The sequence below is a fragment of the Lissotriton vulgaris genome, chromosome 4_1, assembly GCF_964263255.1.
Source record: "Lissotriton vulgaris chromosome 4_1, aLisVul1.2, whole genome shotgun sequence".
NCBI classification, from domain to species: Eukaryota; Metazoa; Chordata; class Amphibia; order Caudata; family Salamandridae; genus Lissotriton; species Lissotriton vulgaris.
The window spans coordinates 407,329,579-407,351,825 of record NC_141691.1 but is presented as its reverse complement, the minus strand read 5'-3'; the positions used below and the strand labels follow the sequence as shown (position 1 = coordinate 407,351,825).

The 22,247-nt window shown below is 46.4% G+C and overlaps 1 protein-coding gene across 2 annotated transcripts in view; it reads left to right on the top strand.

Moving 5' to 3' along the window:
* Positions 1-219: 219 nt before the first annotated feature.
* Positions 220-22,247, top strand: part of UTP14A (UTP14A small subunit processome component) — a 459,924-nt gene continuing 437,896 nt past the window's right edge. The window contains exons 1-2 of one of the 2 annotated variants that reach the window (XM_086918807.1): positions 220-376; positions 15,495-15,576. In XM_086918807.1, the coding sequence (XP_086774933.1) occupies positions 15,496-15,576 (81 nt within the window). In that variant the 5' untranslated portion in view covers positions 220-376; position 15,495. The remainder of the gene's footprint in view (positions 377-15,494; positions 15,577-22,247) is intronic. The other variant, XM_086918806.1, reaches the window with a different exon arrangement.

Below are 22,247 nucleotides of genomic sequence, written 5' to 3'. Positions count from 1 at the left end.
TACAGACAAACATCAAACACACATTGCAACGCAAGCATTCATTATAACACGTACGAAGCACACACATGCAGGGAGCTGCGTCTGAATTTGGCCCCTGAACGAAAACTCGTGCTTTCCGAAAAATGAGGAAGCTGGTCTGGGACGGAAATTGAGCAGCTGGGACCGAGAGCGGTGGATCGATCGATGCGGCTCTTTTTCTAAAGAAAGGCAGCGCTATGAGGATGACGTCACTTCCGGCGCTCCCGGATGTGCGTAGGCTTTTGCAAGAGGAATCCCCCGGCTTCAGCTACATGCAAAGGTGAGAGAGCTGCTTGCTGTCCATTGAGGACTTGCGGTTCTAGTCCCAGCCAGCCGGCAGACTGATAGTTTACAGTAGGTGAGTTTGGCATTGTGTTCGAGGCAGCTGTGCTTTTAAAAAATGTATTTTAGTATTGTGATGGAGTGAATTCGGCAGTCACCATGACGACAAAGCTTGTTTTCCTTTGCAAGACCTATTCCTCGGACCATGAGCAGGTCTTTCCGCAGTTGTTTAATGAGTCTAACAATCGGATTCCACTAAACTATGTGTTTATGTAAATACTCTATGAAGGAAGTGCAGCCTGGGGGTACAGAATGTATAATTTGCAATCACAGCAGCGCCTCCCGGCATTCCGCATTCATATACAGTTTGGGGGTTCGTAGGGCTTTTGGATTTTATTTATTTATTTATTTATTTATTTATTTGTGGGTTTTTATATAGCGCGGACTTTACCCGAAGGTGTCAGAGCGCTTCACAATAGGAACAGAACTGATACATGAGAACATTACAAGTGAACAAAATACAAAAGCAACATTACATTAAATGAAGCAATAATGACAATCGTGAGCCAACAAAATACAAGAGGTAGCAAACGGTGCATTACAAAAGTGACAATCGTGAAACAACAAAATATAAGAGGTAGCAAACGGTGCATTACAGGAGGAAAAAGTGACGTGTGCAGGTTACAAAGGTGTATAAAGTCAACCGAGGTATAATACTGCAATATATGGAGGGCCCTCAAGCACACGAACAAACGTTACGTAGGCCATGGTGGCACTTGTGCAGGTATCGGAAATAAATGTAAGAGGTAGGAAACAGTGTGTTACAAAAAAAAAGTGACGGGTGCATGTTACACACGAATACCAAACACAGGTAGAAAGATAATACCGCAATAAATGGTAGACTCTCAAACCACAAGAACACACTGGGAAGACACTTCCATAGTCATGTACAGTAGAATTTTTCTGTAGTGGAAGGGCTTCCTTCAGAAAATAGAGAGGGCATGGATTACGTTTGGAAGTGTCTTTGAAGGAGGAGAGCTTTGAGGTTAGTTTTGAAGGTCTGGGAGGAGGTGGTGGTCCGGAGCTGCGGCGGAAGGGACTTCCAGATTCCCACTGCGTTGCCTGAAAAGGATTGTGCCATCGTTCTTTCCTTCTTGAAAGTGGGAGGTTCAAGCAGAAGATTTCCCGCATTACGTGATGGTCTAGAGCCTCCAGAGAGTTTCGCTTATTCGCCAGGTAGCGAGGAGAGGAGAGTGCAAGGCTTTGTGGGTGATACAAGCAGTTTTGTAGATAGCTCTAGCCTCGATTGGAAGCCAGCGGAGGGTGGATAAGATCGGTGTTATGTGGTCGCTTCTTTTGGCCCCATAAATGAAACGAGCTGCTGAATGGAAAACAGATTTAAGGGGGGACAGGTGGGATTTCGGGAGGCCAGTAAGAAGAGAGTTTCAGTAGTCAAGTCTTGAGAGGACCAGTGATTGCACCAGGGTTATAAGGTCCTGCTCCGGGAAGAAGCGACGGATCCCCCACAGAAGGCGCAGATGGTATCGAGCAGACTTTGCAATGGAATTGATGTGGGGAGTTAGATTGAGTTCGGTTTTGGAGGGATTCAGAATCAGTTGATGAGTAAACATCCAGTTATGAATGGAGTCGAGAGTAGAGCTTAGGATAGAGAGATCGTGAGTGGAGGCAACCTTGAGGTAGATTTGAGTGTCGTCAGCATAGAGATGATAGTGGATCCCGGATTTACTTAGGAGATTTCCTAGTGGTTCTAAATAGAGGTTGAACAATGTGGGTGCAAGTATAGAGCCTTGAGGAACACCTTGGCCTACCGCCACAGGAGATGAAAGACTGTTTGCTATTTTGATCATTTGTGATCTATCAGAGAGGAAGGAGGCAAACCATTTAAGCACAGTGCCCTCCATGCCTATTCTCTGTTTAAGAATGTTGAGAAGGGTGTTGTGATTGACAGTGTCAAAGGCTGCAGAAAGGTCAAGGAGAATTAGAAGATAGGACCCCCCCGAGTCGAGGATCCTCAGCGCGTCATCAACCAATTGCAGTAGGGCTGTTTCAGTGCTGCAGTTTTGAATGAAGCCAGACTGGAAATTGTCAAGAAGATCATTGTCCTTGATATGACGAGAGAGTTGTTTCGCTATGCATCTTTCTGTAATCTTCGCAACAAAGGGTAAGTTAGTGATGGGGCGGAAGTTGTTGAGGTCAGACGCATCAGCAGTTGGTTTTTTAAGAAGCGGGGTGACCTGCCCAGTTTTGAAGGAGACAGGAAGGGAGCCTTGAAAGAGGGAGAGGTTGACCACAGTGGTCCAGTAGGAGAGGGAAAGGGTATAAAAGTCAATTGCAATGGCACTGGGGATGGGGTCCAGATGATGGTTGGAGGGCTTTGTTTCGCGGATGCACTTGAGAAGGGCATCTTCGTATATGGGGTCAAAGTTTTGCCAAATGGCTAAGGATTTGCACTCCTCTGGAGGGGTAGGATGAGCGACCTGATCCACAAGTGATTTCACTTTTTCGTTGAAGAATATAGCGAAACCCGCTGCTCTCTTTGCAGAATCCTCCAGCTTGGAGGAAGAGGGAGAGCAGTCAGGACTCTTGATGAGATCAAATAGTTTTTTGGATCTATTTTTGGCTGAGTCAAGGAGGGTTTTGAAGTGCGCTGCTTTCCCAAGGAAGATGTGTTTGTGGTACTTGGATCTTGCGGAGCGAAGCGTGGACAAGTTGTCGGTGGAGGGCACTTGCCTCCATTGTTTCTCCAGGAATCTTAGCTGCTTCCTTTCTTCATAGAGGGATTTGTTGAACCACGGTGCTGGGGGGGGGGGTGGGCCTTAACCTTTTGCTTTTGAGTGGAGCGACGTTATTGATTTCATCTGCAAGAACTGTGAGGCATTGGGAGGTGAGATCGTCAACATCAAGGTTCGGGTCTAGCCTTGGAAGTGATAACAAAGCTGATTCACAGAGGGGACCGACATCAATATTTTTAACACCACAGAACCAGGAGATAGCTCTCTTGGGTTGGCCAAGTGTTATAGCGTGTGATAGTTGAATAGAGAATGGGATGAGGAGGTGGTCAGACCAGTCTACGTGAATAGGGGTAGTGATGGAAAGCATGTCTGCTTTAGAAATAACAAGGTCCCGGATTGAGCCCTTAGAGTAGGGGGTCTCCAAACCGGTCCTGGAGGGCCGGATCCGTACCAGATTTTTAAAATTACTACATGTATCTCAATGGGGATATCCAAAAAATCTGGCATGGATCCGGCCCTCCAGGACCGGTTTGGAGACCCCTGCCTTAGAGTGTGTTGATTCTGTGCAGTGTTGGATGAGATCGTTAACAGAGAGGAAGGTGGCCAGGGAGTTTGCGGAGGAGTCTTGCAGTGAGCCCCAGTGGAGATTGAAGTCACCCACGAAGGTCTGATTGTCACTTTGCGAATATTGGTCACTGATGAAGTCAGGGAGTTCCTCCAAAAACGAAGGGCCACTACGAGGCTGGCGGTAAATGACATGGAATCTAAGGGGTGAACGGTGGTGCACTTGTAGCTCCAAAGAAAGGCATTCAAAGGTGACGAAGGAGCTGATGGGAGAGGCCTTAAGTTGAAGGGAGTTTCTAAAGATGACTGCAACACCTCCCCCCGTGTTTTCAGTTCTGTCATTCCTAAGTATAGAATAGCCTGTAGGTAGTAGGAGATCAAACGTAGAATGCGAGGTATCTTTGAACCAGGTCTCTGTGAGGAAGAGCATGTCAATATTGTGGTAGGTGATGGTATCTGAGATTTCAAGTTTGTGTTTTACTGCAGATCTGCAGTTATGGAGCAGACAGCGCAGCTCTGTCAGGACTGTTTTGGTGACGGGGGCACTTGGGCTCTGAAGGGTGATCGGGATGTTGTGTTTATAAGGGGGTGCTCGGGAGGGTTTAGGTGGATGCTTGGTTCTGACAGAGGAGATGGTTGGAATATAGTAGATAGTAGGGTTGCTAGGGCATGCAGGTTGAGGAAGGGCGGCGTTCAAAGGCTTGAGCGAGTTAACAAAGTTTGCAGACGACTGATTGAGCTTGGCTAAGTTGAGGTGAGGGGGCGCGGTGCATCTCGTGGGAAGTTGGGAAGGAGAGGGGGTGCAAGGAAAGGTGGAAATCTTAGAGCTTAGAAGTGAAATTGCAGCTGTGAGCTGGGAGATGGTGGTGATAAGGGAACCTAGCTTATTTTCCAGCTAGAGTAATGCAGAGCACGGATGGTTGGGAGGATCGATGGAAACAGGTGGGGGTGGAATTGGTGGTGGAAGGCAGGGAGAGGTGGGGGGATAGGAGGTGAGTTGGGGTGTAAGGTTCAAAAGTGGGGAAAGGTGGAGGTTGAGAGTGGGAGTTAATGAATCGGAGGTTACAGGAGAGTTGCCTTTGTTGGTGCTGCAACAAGGAGAGGAATTAGGGATAGCTTTAGGGGGATAAGGGTGCGGAACACAGCGGTAGGCAAGAAGGAGAGGGGAGGACTGTTTGGAGTCATGGGAATGAAGGCGGTTTGGGAGGAAAAGAGGTGAGGTGGTTGTGGAGGGCATGTCAGGAAGGAGAGGAGGCTGCGAGGGAACGGGCATCTGGCAGAGTGGGGGAGTTGAGAGAAAGGGAAGTTGGGGAAAGGAAGTGGTACTGTTGGACCCGAGGGAGGGAAATGGACAGGGTTACTGGGGGGGGGGGAGGGAGTAGCATAGTATTGCTGGAGGAGTGGGAGGGCGGAGAGAGATGCAGAGGGATTGAGGCGAAAACCGGGTGAATAACGAGGGGAGGGGGAGGTGGACAGGAGGTATGGAAGAAGGGATAAGGGGAGCGTAGGGAAAGATCACTGGGGGAGAGGGTTGGAGGAGAGGTGGACTAAAAAGGGGGGTGACTGGAAGGAAAATGGGGGAGGAGAAGAGATTGGAGTACCGGGAAGATGCAGATTGAACAAGGAGCGCATTAGCTAGCGGTGAGGCTGAAGTGAAGTGGGAGGGGGAATATTGTGAGGGGGGAGGAATAGGAGAGTAGGTCACAGGGAAGGGGGCGGGAAGAGGGCCGACCTGTGATTCTTGAGAGTGCAGCCAATTGGAGTGTAGGGGGGTCAGGGGAGGAGAGAGGGAGTAATGGGTGGAGCTGGAAGGAGAGTCGGGGGAAAACCCGGTCACAGAGGAGGGGAGTAGGGAGGGGAAGAGGTGGTCAAAGAGCGAAAGACAGGTGTCATTGCCTTGGATCATGACAGTACCGTTGTTATAGAGTGAGATAGTGAGGTAACCGTTGAAACGCGTGGAGGGGGATATTTTTAGCTGTTTCCCATGAGGAATAGAGGAGGAGGAGGTGACGTTAAGGGAATTGTAAAAGCTGGTGTACCAAGAGGAGGTATCGTGGGCGAAGAGAATGAAATCATTTTTGAGCCTCCCAAAACGACTATTGCGAAATTGATCAACAAAGAGGGAATCCGGGAAACGTTCAATAGTATTGTGCTTCAAACGTTTTGTTGCAGCTTTAGTGAGGCTGGTAGGATAAATGCTTTTGTAGCAATTAGTTCCAACCTTAACTCGAGTGGTGGCCATGATGGGAAAATGTCGCGGAGGAGGGTGAGGGGGATGAGAGGAAAGTGTTACTGGGAAAGCGGTGGAGAAGAGAAATAAAAGGGCATAAAGGGGGCACATAATCCAGATGTTAAGGTGAGGATATCAGAACTAGAGTGCCGTCCGTGACTAGCAGAGCCTAAGTATGCACAACAGCCTCATCAACCTAAGACCACCTGAAGAGGTGCTCATAACAGGGAGCGGAAAACAAAATACATGAACAGCATTTTCTAGCACTAACATATATGTACAGGCCTGGCGCCCTATAAACCTTGTAGACTCCCTGGCTAAGTGGCCATCTCAGAGGGGGACTCAAAGGCCCTGAAACCATAGTGTCAATGGTGCTGTCCCTGCAGCAGGACTCCACCACGGAAAAGTAACTTAAAAGGTGCAGCTGGCACTAATAGCCGTGCAGTTGAAAAGGGTAAAAACCATGCAGATGGAAACAGTTTAACTTGCTGCACATCTGTAAACGGCCTAAACAATGCAGCTGGCACTACTTGCTGCGCAGCCGTAAAAGGCCTAAACGGTGCAGCTGGCACTACTTGCTGCGCAGCTGTGAAAAGGCCTAAACGAAGCAGCTGGCACTACTTGCTGCGCAGCTGTGAAAAGGCCTAAACGAAGCAGCTGGCACTACTTGCTACGCAGCTGTAGAAGGCCTAAACGGTGTAGCTGGCACTACTTGCTGCGCAGCTGTCACTGGAGGTCCGGAGCACTGCAATGGGGGTTAATCGTGACCAGTATCATGACAACCATGACCAGTTCAGGCGGCAGCAGACACCATTGCAATGTATTTAAATCTGTTTCCGACAACCATTTGGCTAAACTTGGCCAAAGCAGTAGATTTGCAGCGATGACTTTATCACTCACCCACGCCCGGTTTTCCTCATGGGTTCAGTTGTCATGTCTTTTCCCTCAGCACCGGTGCACCCTCCTTCTCCACGCGGATGCTCCGGTCGCTGCCCAGCTTCGGCCTCACATCAGCCACTGGCCGCTACCTTAAGACACCGTAAACACGAACGAGGGAACTCCGGCGTCAAAAATCGATGCTCCTTTCACTTTAAAGATTGGCCTCTCCGACTATAGTCCGCCCCTCCCACTACGCTCACTCCACTGCCGCTTCCACCCGGTGCCTCTGTTACTCGGTGGCGGGGAAGAGAAGCCGGAGGGACAAAGCGGTGGCCGCCAACTTGGCGCCCGGCAGCCGCTCCCAATGGTTCACTAGGGCAAGGTAGAGCGCTGGTGCAGTTTACTCGAGATTATGCGACGTAGAGATGAGGGGAAAAACTGCCCAAGGTCCGGATGGGTAGGTGATGGCGGGGTAATCCATATCCCATCTCCTCATTAGCATTATGGTAGCTCCACCGGGCCCTAATCAGATGCTCAAAGACCCACCCTCAGCAGTTTTAGTGTTCGATTCATATCGTCGTAGCAGGGCAGTCATTACAGGGTCAGGCATCAATTCTCAACAGGCATCAATTCTCAACAGATCGCCAGCAAGTTGGTATTGGCCTGCTCCAAATTAATTTATTCCTCAGTCCATAAAGCAGGCAGGACAGGTTTCATGTTTCCCCGTCTGTTCCATGACTCGCAGCACAACAGCCTTAATAACGGTCATACGGGCATCAAAGGGAATTAGAAACCGCCATTTTAGGGTCAGGCTGCGCTTTCAAGCTAAAATGCCAACAAACACTCATTCGGGCTGAAAAAAGACATAAATACCTCACCGGAGAGTGAATAAGGTGATCAGTTCATGGTGCAATGTGGCTGTCCCTCTGGGCGCCCCTCCTGATGCGCCCCCCCCGTGCCACGATACCAGGTACCGATTTACTCCCGACCCCCCCAGGGGGAACCGATCATCCCGGGGGTCTCCCACGCCGGAGCTCACCACAATCAACAGAGCACCTCCGGGTGCACGGGTACTCACTGCGGTCGTGGGGATGTCTCAAGGTGCCCGCCAGGAGACTCCGCCGCACCCGTGCCGCAGTTTATGCGCCAGCTACAAGCTCTTAGGTCCAGCGAGTCTCTTCTCTCCCGCTGGCCGCTGGCAGCCAACGGGCGCCGCCATTTTACGTCCTCGCTTGCAATACTGTCTCTAACGCTTGGGAAGACATCGCGAGCACAAGCAGGGGAAGTTAACCCTAGCAAGGTCCTACACCTATAGGATGGTCATTTTAGGGTTGAGGGTGGGTTTGTGTTTTGGGGGGCCAGGTGTAATTTAAGGGTTTAGAGCATGTTTGGGGTGCGAGGGTTAATTTTAGGGTTTAGGGTGTGTTTGGGTTTTAGGGTACAAGGGTTAATATTAGGGTTTAGGGTGTGTGTGTTTGGTGTGCAAGGGTTAATTTGGGGGTTCATGGTGTGTTTGGGTTTTGGGGTGCAAGGGTTAATTTGGGGGTTCAGGGTGTGTTTGGGTTTTGGGGTGCCAGGGTTAGTTTTAGGGTTTAGGGTGTGTTTGGGTTTTAGGGTACAGGGGTTAATATTAGGGTTTAGGGTGTGTTTGGTGTGCAAGGGTTAATTTGGGGGTTCAGGGTGTGTTTGGGTTTTGGGGTGCCAGGGTTAATTTTAGGGTGTGTTTGGGGTGCAAGGGTTAATTTGGGGGTTCAGGGTGTGTTTGGGTTTTGGGGTGCCAGGGTTAATTTGGGGGTCCAGGGTGTGTTTGGGTTTTGGGGTGCCAGGGTTAATTTTATATTGGGGATCAGGGTGTGTTTGGGTTTTGGGGTGCCAAGGTTAATTTTAGGGTTTAGGGTTGGTTTGGGTTTTGGGGTGCAAGGGTTAATATTGGGGTTCAGGGTGTGTTTGGGTTTTGGGGTGCAAGGGTTAATTTGGGGGTTCGGGTGTGTTTGGGTTTTGGGGTGCCAGGGTTAATTTTATATTGGGGATCAGGGTGTGTTTGGGTTTTGGGGTGCAAGGGATAATTTGGGGGTTCAGGGTGTGTTTGGGTTTTGGGGTGCAAGGGTTAATTTGGGGGTTCAGGGTGTGTTTGGGTTTTGGGGTGCCAGGGTTAGTTTTAGGGTTTAGGGTGTGTTTGGGTTTTGGGGCGCCAGGGTTAATTTTAGGGTGTGTTTGTGTTTTGGGGTGCAAGGGTTAATTTGGGGGTTCAGGGTGTGTTTGGGTTTTGGGGTGCCAGGGATAATTTTAGGGTTTAGGGTGAGTTTGGGTTTTGGGGTGCAAGGGTTAATATTGGGGTTCAGGGTGTGTTTGGGTTTTGGGGTGCAAGGGTTCATTTGGGGGTTCAGGGCGTGTTTGGGTTTTGGGGCTCCCAGCTGCAGGAGGTCAGACGTTTATCTGCAATTCATTGTGCAATTATCCAACAGTTCGCATTTTTCTGGAAAACTGAAACCAAAGTGGTGGACGTGCTCTTTAAATAGACAAGCAATTCCTGTTAAAATCACCAGACGCAAAAACATCTTATTGAACACACAATAGTACCCTTGAAGTATTCAGATGTTTATTTTCAAATCACCCCAAAGTCATCAGGAACAATGTCATCTTGTAAAGTTATCAGAGAGTCATTTACAAGTCATCCTCAGATCATCAGGAATAATGACACCTACTAAAGTCATCAGGTACTCCTTTTCAAGTCATCCTTAAATCATCACGAATAATGACACCTACTAAAGTCATTAGATACTCATTTTCAAGTCATCCTCAAATCATCAGGCTGAGCTTCTGCAGCTTGCTGATGACTTCAAGAGCTTGATGATGTCTAATGACGTGTAAATGACTTCTAAGGTAGTTGGATGATCATCCAATGACTCTGGGATGGCTTCTAAAGTAATCCTGTTTGACCTGGGTGTGTTTGGCTGAGCTGGCTCCGTGGTGCTAGGAGCCTCATAGCTGCTTGTCACTGCAGTTGAATAGCGTGCTGCTTCCACTAACCGTCTACTGCTGCCGTTCAGGCTGAATTGTTCCCATTGGACAGGGTCAAGACTGATTGGCATTTGGCTGGTTCCAAACTGAGGTGGCATGGAATGCTAAATAATGATGGACTGAACTGCGGCCTGAGTAGTACTAAATCAGTTATTCCATCCTTCACCTTTTTGTATACTTTAGTTCTTCTATTACTGTGGCCTTCTAGCAGTATTGTGTTGGCACATGAGATTTCTCTAGCGAAGCCACTAAATGAGGTTAGAACATGCATGAATGAACTGAAATGGCAAACGGGACATGACATCGACTATCCCAAGGCACGTGGGCTGGTGATATTAGATGCAAGAGATGTGCTGCCAGTTCCAGGTGTATGTATGGACTGGGTGGTTGGAGGCAGTGTAGACTCAGTTGATGCCACTATGGCATAACTTGACCAGGTTAAGAATTGGGAAGGGGACAGTACCAGGGAAGTGATCGATTTGGCACTAGCAACAAAAGCTTAGGGGCTGTGGTTGGCATGGTTAAAGGTTGTCTAAAATAAAGTAGCCCATGACATTGCTGGCACAAAAATTGTCAGTCATAAGTTGGCAGTGGGACGACAGGCATTTGGGAGCTTACCTTTACCAGCCCACAGGAACCAGCATCGCTCCCCTCCGCCATCGCATATCCAGACCAGCGACCGCAGTGCGAGGTGGGCGTTTTGGGGCTACAAACTACACTACCCAGACTCCCTAGCGGCGGAACACGCCGCCACCCCTAATTCCAGTGCAAGGAGGCGCTTCAAAAGGACTCCAGCATCCGCGTCGCGGGATCGCGCGCGGGACGGCGCCGGGCGAAGCCCGGGCAAAGGGCGGGCCCTCTGTGGACCGAGTAGGGCGGGACGGGCCACCCCCCTTGTAACTACTGCAAAAGGAGGTATAGTTTACATACTTTAACTTAACATTTGATCGTTACATTATTACTGCCATTGCGATCATGCCCTGTAAGGGGGGAACAAGCCCAGCTGCGCAGGGGTGTCATGCGGTGCAAATGCACCAAACGCTTATCACAAGCTCCTGGCCGACTGTGCATGTGACAGACATAATCTGCCCCTGTTACTCCCCATCTAGTACACTATCTCCTCCCCTAAACTCCCCAAGAATGCAGAACCTGTCCCCGTGGGGTGAGCTAAATAGACTATGTAAAACAAAATATGTCAGTGTGGACTCGCCCATCTTCGCCAAAGGCACCCGCACTACAAATACTAAAGGCAGTATACAGGAAACCCCCTCTTCATTGAACAAAGCCAACACACAAGCCTCTGTACTGTCATGGTTACTACCTGTAAATAGAGATAACACTGAGGACAATGCCGAAAGGACTCAATCAAAACCTCATATACCAACTGTAAGCCCCGCGACGTCCGTTCATAATCTCCCTACCATCATGGAGACTGATGTCAAACTGGACGGACCAATATCTTATTCCCAGATCTCTCTTCTGACTCAGATTGAACAACTTGTTAAAACCATCATTTCCCCACTAACAGAACAAATCAACGCTATAGGGGAAAGGCTCTTGGGTCTCGAGAACAAAATCACGGCCATCCTGAAACCCATAGATAATTCTGTAAACTCGAACCGATCCCAGCCAACCACTACTTTCCCACCAGCTAAGCTCCCTGCCATCTTTAAAAGCAAGCAAGCCACTCCATTATCTCCGATAATTCCAGTTCTAACTACTTTCAAAGCTCCTTCCAAACCTCTTATATCAAGGCCCCCAGAGGCCAAGTCAGTACGCAATGCACCAAACATACACCTCCCCCCACAAGCAGCGCCATTTGTGTCCGTCCTCACAGGAGTGCCACCACTTGCGCCGGGAAAAGCTGAAAGCCAGCTGGACCTAATGAACAAAGTTATATTCTGGTTGGGAAGGAATAGACCCCTACCACCGGACAAAGACGGCGGAATCCAGAGTGTGAAAAGGGTGGGCTGGTTGGGCTCTCTACCAAAAAGCTTTTCAGGGGACTTGGTACTGGTTAGATTTAGGAATCGGAAAACATCGCACCATATTTAAGATCTTGTCCAGTCCAAGAAGGGGACGGCCCAATACAGACTCGGGACTTACATGATTTCTATCCCTGTATGCCAAATATCCCCCGATTAGGAACAACAATAGCCTACCACCACTCGCTGGGTGGGGAAGTCCAGGTACCCAGTGGTATTAGTTTCTCTGTTGCCAACAGATTTGTTTCAATGCACAATTGCCGCAACTTTTGAGCTCACTCACTTTAAAGGACAAACTCGTGCATCTTTATTCAAGATAGGGATAAACCCCTTGAAAAATATGTCTCACCACCGAATCCTGAGGCTGGGGCTATGTCTTTTTTTAATGTGAAGTTATGTATTTGTTGAATGTATATATTTATTTTTAAATTACTGTTATTTTTTGTATGCTTTCATGATTTAAAAAAAAAATCGAATAAAGCTTCTATTCATTCATTCAAGTTGGCAGTGTACATAGAATAATATGACATGACATTGGTAAAGGTAAAGTCAGACCTGCCCTCCTGTAGATTGGTTGTGAATTGCACCATTTATCAGATTATGTTATCTCAGTTTTGCCTTCTAGTTAATACACTGTCTGTCTTAAATTCCAAGGCTCTACCACGCCAAGTTCGCCCCAAAAAGCAGAAGGCATCATCTACTATGTATTGTGCCATTTGCTAGACAATTAGCATGACTTTTAGTCAATCCCCATTTGGCACTTTTTGCTATCGAAAAGGAGACATACTCAACATTTATCAAAAGTCACTATGCACCCAGGTGACATAAACTGAGCAACATGGAACTTGGAAACATACAACCAAGCAAAATTCCCATAGCATGCAAAATAATGAACAAAAATGCCTTATACTACGCCATGGTACTGCAGTCATTAGTGATCACATTTTCAGCCTGGCGTTTGGATGAGGGCAGTTCAAAAGACATTTGATGCTGAAAGATGGCAAGATTATAAGCCTACAGTATGTAGACATGCTGATTATTGTATCTCATACACAACAGACACTGCCAAGAACCATAAATCACTACAACATTCTGTAAATCTATAAGGAAGGAAGAGCTCAGCTCTGGCCTACTCTCCTTGTGTGACACAGACACGATAGCCGCTTGGGGGCTATTGTGCCGTCTCTTCATTGGGGTTGCTGCTTCTGCCATTTCGCTGATCTGTTGGTCTACTGTTGGAGCCTGTGTGTCACTGCTGATGGTAGTCTGCTGTTGGAGGCCGCTTTTGTCTGCCCCTGCTGTTAGTGAGGATTTATAGTTCTTACATCTTCATATAATGATCCTATTTTTGTTCCCTCTACACTATTTCTGCTACTCCTGTTGCAACTCCTTAGTTTTGCTGGTTAATGTTTGGTTTGTCTGGATGAACTCTTCATTTCCAAGACATTTGTTGAAACAAAAAGAAACTGGAGTGTCTGAATGTATTAGTCCATCCAGCCTACAACTGTGTAGGGTGCTTGATGAAAAAGAAAGAATGGGTCATCCAAAAATAGGTAGGGCGCAACCTCCTTATTTGAGTTTTTCAAACGTTTCCACAAAAAATGATAACTTTGTGTTTGTGTATAAAACTAAGGTTGGATGTGGAGTAGAATTCAATTGGAGAAAGAAAGGATAACAGTGGTGCTAACCCCAGTGAACTACATTTTGTATTGTGAAATTAATTTACATCTGCAAAAAGTGTCCCTAGAATGCCTGTCATTTTATCAATGGAAAAGTATAATAATTTTATTACTGGCGACATGGTCTGTGGAAGAGTGCTATCATGATGGGTTATATATCTTTTACTAAACCAACATATAACATAAAAGACAGTAGGCTCTTGAGAGGTTATGCGACCTTTGTGAGACAATGTAGCCTAACGGCTAGGGCGGTCGATCTCGGAGCTGGGGAACCGGGTTAGAGTCTCAGCTGGGACGCTCAACATTCTGTGATTCTGGGCAAATCACTTACTCTCCCTGTGCCTAACAAAAATGAATGTGTCCGTCTGTAATGTAACTGGTGCTCATGAAAAGTGCTCTGATACCTATGGGTCTAATTCGCGCCATATAAAACTCCACACCAAAAAAATGGTATAGAGGCTCCGTTATAATCATGTCCTTTATTTCGGTTAATAAAAAAAACACAACAGGTAAAAATATAAAATACCAATACACATCTTCACATATAAAAATACTATAAACATACTATACGTTAAAATGTAATAAAAAAAAAGGTTACAGTGCTTTTGGCAAAAAATATAAACAGTTAGAAAATGTAAAATGACCATAAAAATCTATCTCCCATGTTGATTTTCTTTGACCTTAAATACCATATGCTTGTCAGAAATGTACCAATTGAAAAGACAGCTGGTCAACTTGTGTCTGTAATACATATTCTAAGTGCGGTAATACAGTCATTGAGGCCCAACATTCTGCATAACTGTATAATCCAGTGCTTCCATTGCTTTTTATATGCCACACAAAAAAATAAAACCTGTTCAATGGACTCAATGGCCTTGCATCCCATGGAGCACATATTTGATGTACCTTACTCTTTCTTCCAGCGGCAAGTGAAGGTAGCTATCGGTAATGTGCCCACTCTAAGCTTCATAAAAAGTGCTTGTGCAAATGGCTTTATAACCATATCCAGATATGGTTCGAAATCACATTTAAATGTAAGAAAATCATCGTTCAGAATGCCTGAAGTGGTCTTGCTAATTTTTTTCTCCCAAAACATGAGCTCAATAGGCTTTTTTCAACTTTCCAATGGCATCACCCGATATGTCATTGGGGTTTGACCAAAAGTCCCCTAAGCTCAGCTTGTATAGCCATGACTTTATATAGGCACACCAAGGGATCCTATGGTGATTCAGTCAATCTAGATCTTTTGGTTTTGATGTATTTTTAGAGATTTGTGCAATACAGTTGATTTTGGTTAGTGTCTATCAGAATGCCAAATAAATTGATTTTGAGACAGAGTTGCTGTGTTTGACAGAGGGTACCAAGAAATCAAACCAGCATTTGCAATGCAATAGGTCTCACATTTACTCGAGTTTGAGCTATTGGCATTGTAAAAGACAATGGCTTTTATTTATGTTTTATTTATGTTTTGGTTTTTAAAACCTAAATAAAAGGCATTCTCATTTACAATGCCAATAGCTCAAACTATTGCATTGCAAATGCTTGTTATATCTTTGTACTCTGCCATGGACCACAGCAGCACCCTGACCGGTCACACATACCCCACCCACTAAATTTCTACAGCACTTTCCTGACTCTTGCTCTTTGAAACCTAATGAATTAGAAAATGTGTACACCATTTGCCTCCTGGCATCAAGAAGTCAAAGTATTCTAGGATTCTCTGCTGCAGGTCTGAGAAAATCTTCATTACGTAGAAGATTTTGAGCTGGAGGTGATCCAGATTTCATTGTGAAAGCTGATATCTAGGACCCACGACTCACTGGATGTGTTCTTGCACTTGACACTGGATATTTTGCCCCTTTTTATGGGGTAGTTTAACCTTTCTGTATGATGATGTTAGCCTTTTACCATGTTTGTGTCTATTTGTTTTCATAGATTATGTTACGTTGTTTGTATGATGTGTCATGACTTCCATTGTTTCAGATTTATAATATGAGACCATAATAGTTTCTGGTCTCCAGATGTGTGTATGAGTGTTCCACTCACAGTTTTGTATTACATATGCTTTTCTTTTTCATTTCAGGATGAACCCACTATTGCCAATGGGGGATGGAGAAGATGATTTCTTTATTAAAGACTATGTTATGAGCGACAGTGATGATGAGGTAAATGAGTGTATCCCATTTGTAATATTTCAACTCTTTGCTCCATGTGTGTACAAATTGTAAGGAAACTGAAATAATGAACTCTTCTGTATCATCGATAAACCACCATAATTTTTCCTTGAAAGTGTGCAAATAAATTGCATTTCACACCAAATGTTTCAAGATGGAAGCACTGAATAATTTGGGAACTGGGGTGTTATTTGAAGGTATCTTTCCCATGGATGTCAAGGGAAAGAATGGGATTTATTTTGATGTGTGGAAAGGTAACATTTTATTCTGTTAATAAAATGCCAGAATGTTCCTTATCCTAAATTTAAGAGGGAAAGGCTGCCTACAGTAGCTAGAACCAATGGTCTTTTGTATTGCTATTTCCAGTTCAACAGAGTCTGTTGATGTTCATGCTTTTTAGGTCTCGCCTTTTCCATTCCGCAGGAATGGAAATGGAGAGAATTCAAGTGCTCAAAATACTCGTCAAACTAAGGCTTTTTTCTGTGCGGTTTTCTTCGAGTTCACGTGAATAACGTGACCAAACAAGCACGCGCATCAGCCTCCCTCCCTCCCTCCTAATTGCATTTTTTCACGGCCGCCACCACATCAAAGGGCTTCTCCCAGCGTGTGCTCTGCGGCTTCTCCTCCCCTAATTATTCATGGCTGGCCGGCCGTACTTTAAGTTTCCCGGCCGCTCTTGTTTCCCTAATTCTCTCTCACGCTATCACGTACCCTCTCTTGTACTGTTTTCTCTCTCAGCTCCCTCTTTCTCTATATCTTTGTGTCAACTGTGTCTCTCCAGATTATTTGCCTACCCGTTTGTTTCATTTCAGTTTCTGTCTTATTCGTCCCTTTGTTTTCTTTCATCATATGTGCCAGGCTGTCACCCCTCATCGCTCTCTTTTCTGTTTTCTGCATTTGCTTGACTCTTTTTCACTTCCGAGCTTATTAAAGCATAACCCAAGACAGAATACAAACCACTTTACCCATTAGCATTATCCTTTTTATGAAATGTATTAATCTACTTGAAGTTGTGCGGGGCTTCTCCAAGAGGTAATGAGGTGTCCGCATCTGCTGGGGACCAAAGAGGCTTCCTCCTCTCAAGACACAGACGATACTCAATTAACTGAGCACCAGCAAAAGTGAGCTGGGACCGACTCCATTAAACCCTTCAGATGCTTGAGAAGAATCGATGTAATCATTTCATACAGCTAATACCCAGTGAGGGATGCGCGCGCATGCGGCTATGCAGACGACGTGCAAGAGAGGCACGGAAACAGGAACGCGTGAAGATTCTTACAATGAGACACAGCGTTAATAGGTGCGCGTGATGTGCAAGGATATTATGATATGCAGTGAACCTTCCATAGTTACTATTAAACATGCATCTTTCCCTATGCAGACATGCACAAACACTGGAAACAAGTACGGTGTTGTTGGCCAATACACTGACTGAATACGACCATAAGCATCAAACAAACAGAAAGCCACAACCTCCGCAACCACCAAAGAAAATGATGGTTGCAAGCATAAACAGGTCCTTTGAAGTTCGTGTCAGTGCTCATCACACAGCAGGAGCAGAGGCTGGGATCAGTCCTTGGGACTGCCTGCTGCTGGGCAACGAGAAGGCACTCCAATATCAATAAAGACTATTAGATGGCAATCAGCAGTTGAACTAAGCCAGAACACAATTATCAGTTTTTTAGAGGTTTCTCACTTCAGAAGGTTTGCTGGTTTGGGGCCAACTAATTATGTCATTTATATAGCTTATTTTTGGGCCATTTATTAAAGTCGTTTTTCCATCACTAAAACTTTCACATAGTCATTTTGGCTAGCCTCCACACAACCACACACCCAACCACACACACCCAACCACACACAACCATACCACACACCCAACCACACACCCAACCACACACCCAACCACACACCCAACCACACACCCAACCACACACCCAACCACACACCCAACCACACACCCAACCACACACCCAACCACACACCCAACCACACACCCAACCACACACCCAACCACACACAACTACACACACGCAACCCCACACACACAACCCCACACACAACCCCAAACACCCACACACACACAACCCCACCACCATACACGCATACAACCACTCACACATACAACCACTCACACATACAACCACTCACACATACAACCACCCACACATACAACCACCCACACTTACAACCACCCACACATACAACCACCCACACATACAACCACCCACACATACAACCACCCACACATACAACCACTCACACATACAACCACTCGCACATACAACCACTCAAACAACTAAACACACAACCACACACAACCGCACACACACAAACACACACATCTGTCGCCCTCACTCTATATATTCCCCTCACTCTATCTATCTATTGCCCTCACTCTATCTCTCTATCGCCCTCACTCTCTATCAATCTATCTATCTATCGCCCTCACTCTATCTATCGCCCTCACTCTATCTATCGCCCTCACTCTATCTATCGCCCTCACTCTATCTATCGCCCTCACTCTATCTATCGCCCTCACTCTGTCTATCTATCGCCCTCTATCTATCTATCGCTCCACCACAGCATCACTCAGGGGCACCACAGCATCACTCAGCACGACTACAGCATCACTCAGCACTACCACAGCATCACTCAGCACTACCACAGCATCACTGGTTCAAATATGTTCTCTCAATGTTTGAAGCTTTATTGCAAATGTCACAAAAAAATGTTAATATTTCACTTCTGTTCTTGGATTTTAGTCACTGAACATAATCTTCACACCAGTTATTTACAAAAGTTTAAGCTATTGCCATTAAAAATTACAATCACTTTTATTTAAGTATTAATTATTAAAAAAAATTAAAAGCCAATGTTAATTGTAATATCAATACATCTAAGTAAAGGCAATACAAAACATGTGACATTACAAATACTAAAAGTGTCACATATGCTAAAGTTAAAAGTATTGGCATGTAAATCACAAAACATAAATATAAAATGTCATTTACGAAACCAATAGCTCCAACGTTCCTACTGCGAGACCTATTGGCAACGCCAGTGCTTGTTTAGTAGGCTTTACTGAAGGATATTTGTTTCCAGATGACCCATGTCAACCTGGAGCCTCTTGGGGAGTTCAGAGGTGAGTTCGACGTAAAGGACGTTGCGTTGGTCCAGTCTGCTGGGTTTGTGTGACAGATCTTTGGGTGTCCACCAGGACCCATCTGTAGGCTTAGTTGAAGAGCTTGAGGGTGTGAAGCAGGTGGAAGTGGCCTTATTGACCTGGCTGGACATGGAGATTTGATTGTCTATCACAATCCCATGGTTCCTGGCCAAGTTGGACATGCTTAGCATTGGTCCTTGCTCTAAGGGCCGCCAGGCTGAGGACCAGTCAGAGATGTCTTTTTTCCAAATAGGACCACTTTTCATCTTGTTGGTGTTTATTGAGTTGGAGTCAGTTAGTTTTCATTCAGTTCATGACCTCAGACTTGCAACTTAAGAAATTTGCCTGAGTGTTTTAGGTTTCCTCTGAGAGGGAGGTTTTTGCCAGGGTTGGTGAGATGGGTATGTGGTCCTTGGGGAAGGGGAAGGTAGCTGTAGTGAAATCTTCCTTGGGGATTGATGTTGGGGCTGTGGATAAGGCATTGAGTCCTTTGTTGAAAATGAAGTGAGGGTAGGAATCTGAATCAGATTAGACGGAGCACATGGTTTTGGTGGTTTCCAGAGGTGTGATGGCTGGCCAGCAGGTCAGGGCGGTTTCCAGAATGTTCTTGTTATCGAACTAGAGGATAGCAAGGTTGGAAGGGTCTGACTGGAGTACAAAGTTGTACATGGAGTTGTTTTTTTGAGAATGTAGTGGGAGAGCTAGATGCATATTTTTTGTGAGGGGCAGATGGTCGTGGAGCTGACAGTCATGTGAATTCATTTGCTACAATTTCTTTCAATGAGACTGAGCTGTTTTGAATCAGGTTGGTGAGTGCTCTGCACTGGTGGCTCTGAATTGCTGGTGGTAGATGCAGAGGGTTGAAATGTTGTTGTCTCTGTTGTAGTGTGTGTGTTTAGCTCCATTATTGTTCCAGCTAATTGCAATGGCAATTGGTATGTTGGAGGACATTCGTTCACCAGCTTGCTTGTGGGTTTGACGGAGTTGAGGGGGTGGATTTTAGCGGTGCTAGGGAGTCTGCACTGGAAGCGATCCAAGTATTGAGAGTGTGTGATAGCGCATTATGGAGGGGAGGGCTTCAAGATTAAAGCTTTGTTTCAGATGTCTTTGGGGATCCTTTCCAGTTGTGCTGGGAGGTCTTGATATTTTTGTTTCTATGTTAAATGGGCAAGAGCAGGCCGAAGCGAAGGAGGAAGCGGTTTGTCCAGGTGAGGGCTTCGACTTGTCCACCATGATGTTGGAGAAGCTGGTGAGTACAGTGTCGAGGAGGTGTGCGTATGCCCGAGTGGGGTCGTTCACTTGTTGGGTTAGCCCTAATATGCGCAGGTGTTCCAGGAGGCTTGCGTGATCCTCTGGGTGAAAATAGAGGTCCCAAGAGGAATAAAGGAAGGAAAGTTGAGGTCTCTAGTAGGATAAATGAGGTGCAGAAGTTTGATCTTGGTACATGCGGCTGGTAAAGACTTGCCCCTGCCAGAGCTGTGGTGCGCTTGTTGTTGGGTTTGAAGGCGATGTGTTCTAGGCAGTCGCTGGTATTCAGAAAAGTAATGGAGCAGTAGAGTTTTTATTTGTAGATGATGGCGAGTCCTCTTCTGGGTTTGCTATTCTGTCCTGCCTTGCAGTTTGTAGCCATATGGTTATTGGGTGCCCACTGCAATGCCCATGGCGGATGCTAGAATCAGCCAGGCCGCAGTGTAGAAGTGTAGGTCCAGAGACAGGTGCTGTAAGAGAGATCTCAAACTTCTAAGATGTTTTTGGCAAGCAGGTGTTGAGGCAAAAGCAGGTTGGGTGGCGTGTGTGTGATATGCGTGGTGATGTTTTACCAGGTGTGGTTGTGTGCATAACTTGGAGAGGGGTTGTAAGCCTGGGGGTGTGGGTTGACAGGATGCAGGAAGAGGTAGGAGGGTACGGGGTTTGAGATGCACAGAAGGAACGGCAGGAGCACACGGGGGACAACACCTTCAGTCCGGGTGAGGGAAGCTTGGGTGCAGTACAAGTATGGGTTCAGGATGCGGAGGGCTTTGGCAGAGTATCATCAGACTGCAGTTGGTGTGTGGTGGACCAGGTGTCCTGGCGCTGGGTACAGACAGGCTTGCCTTTGGCGTATCTGTGCTGCGACCACCATTAAGAAGATTCAGGAGTGTGGGGGGGGGGGAGGGTGGTCGAGAATACAGTGGGTGGGGCTGGGATCTAGTGGCAGGAAACTCAGTGCAGGAGCAGAAAGGCATGACCAAGAGTGTAAGGAGGTTATTAGGGGGCCAAAAGGAGCCCTGGCAAAGAGAGACACAGGGGAGAAACAGTCTACACAAGACAAAAGTGAGAGAGAGTGTGTGGAAAGCGGACAGAAAGAAGCAAACGTCAAGTGAGTTTTACAGGGACAAAGAGGGAAGCAAGAGAGAGGTCAAAAAGCCAGAGCCAGGAAAAAGTCAAACAAACGGGGAGGCTGGGGCTTCAATCTAGTGCAACGGAGCGAGGTCCAAAAGGGCGGAGGACTGGCAACAGGGAAGGTGGGTTGCCCTAGAGATCCCAGCACACTAGTTATTTAATGCTGTGTTCCAGCCCAAAAACACCTCCCAGATCCTAGTGTCACTCAGTAAAGCTATAGGAATATAGATGGATTCAAACCTGAATTAACTGAGATTCCACCTGAATTGTATTTGCCTCTCCTGAGAATGTGGCCATAACCCCATACACAACTTCTGCTTCATCCCCTCATAGGATCACATAATAAACAAGGTAAGTATTTTCCCCTTCCCCTTGTATTGGCTACAAAAGGCATGGTAGGCACTGCATCTTTGTCCTGTTTTCAGTGTGTCTGTATTTTCTGTTGTATCGTTCATATGTCAAATACAGTAATGTATTGTAGTGCTCATGTGTAATGCTAAATTTGATATTTGTCTTTATTAAAATTGTCTTAAATATTCATGGAATGTTAAAATATCTGCACACTACTTCACATCCTACAAGTTTAGTGGTGCATGTCACATTTGATTACGTGGTGTGTATTTAAAATATGTTTAGTTGGGGGCGTGGTCTAGCAGCACATGGAGTAGGATATGCGCTTTGGGGTCTACACGCCACCACTGCCTTTCATAGCTAATTATATGGCACTGCGGCACTGGAGAGCCCTCCTAGAAGATACACAAGGCACCTGAGAGACTAGTGCGTAGGCTGGGCGTGTACCTCGCGCCACCGAGCCCAGTAGTCGACAGCAAACCTTGAACCGATTGGAGCCAAGACCGAAGCCGCCATCTCGAACTGCTCGGGGAGCTGCTGAGCTGGGTAACTCATGTGCGGTACTCCCCTAGAGGCTAACTAATATCTCTGAAGAGGCATGCACCAATGACTGGAGTAGCTGCTGTGGCTCTGCTGGTAGAGGCACGGGAGCCGAACCCGCCCTCCAGATACAAACAACGTGGAAGCTCCCCCAGAGGAGACCTGGAGACCACCATCTTGGGAGACCCTCCCGGCCGGATGGCGAACTAATGGTGCCGCAGCCCAG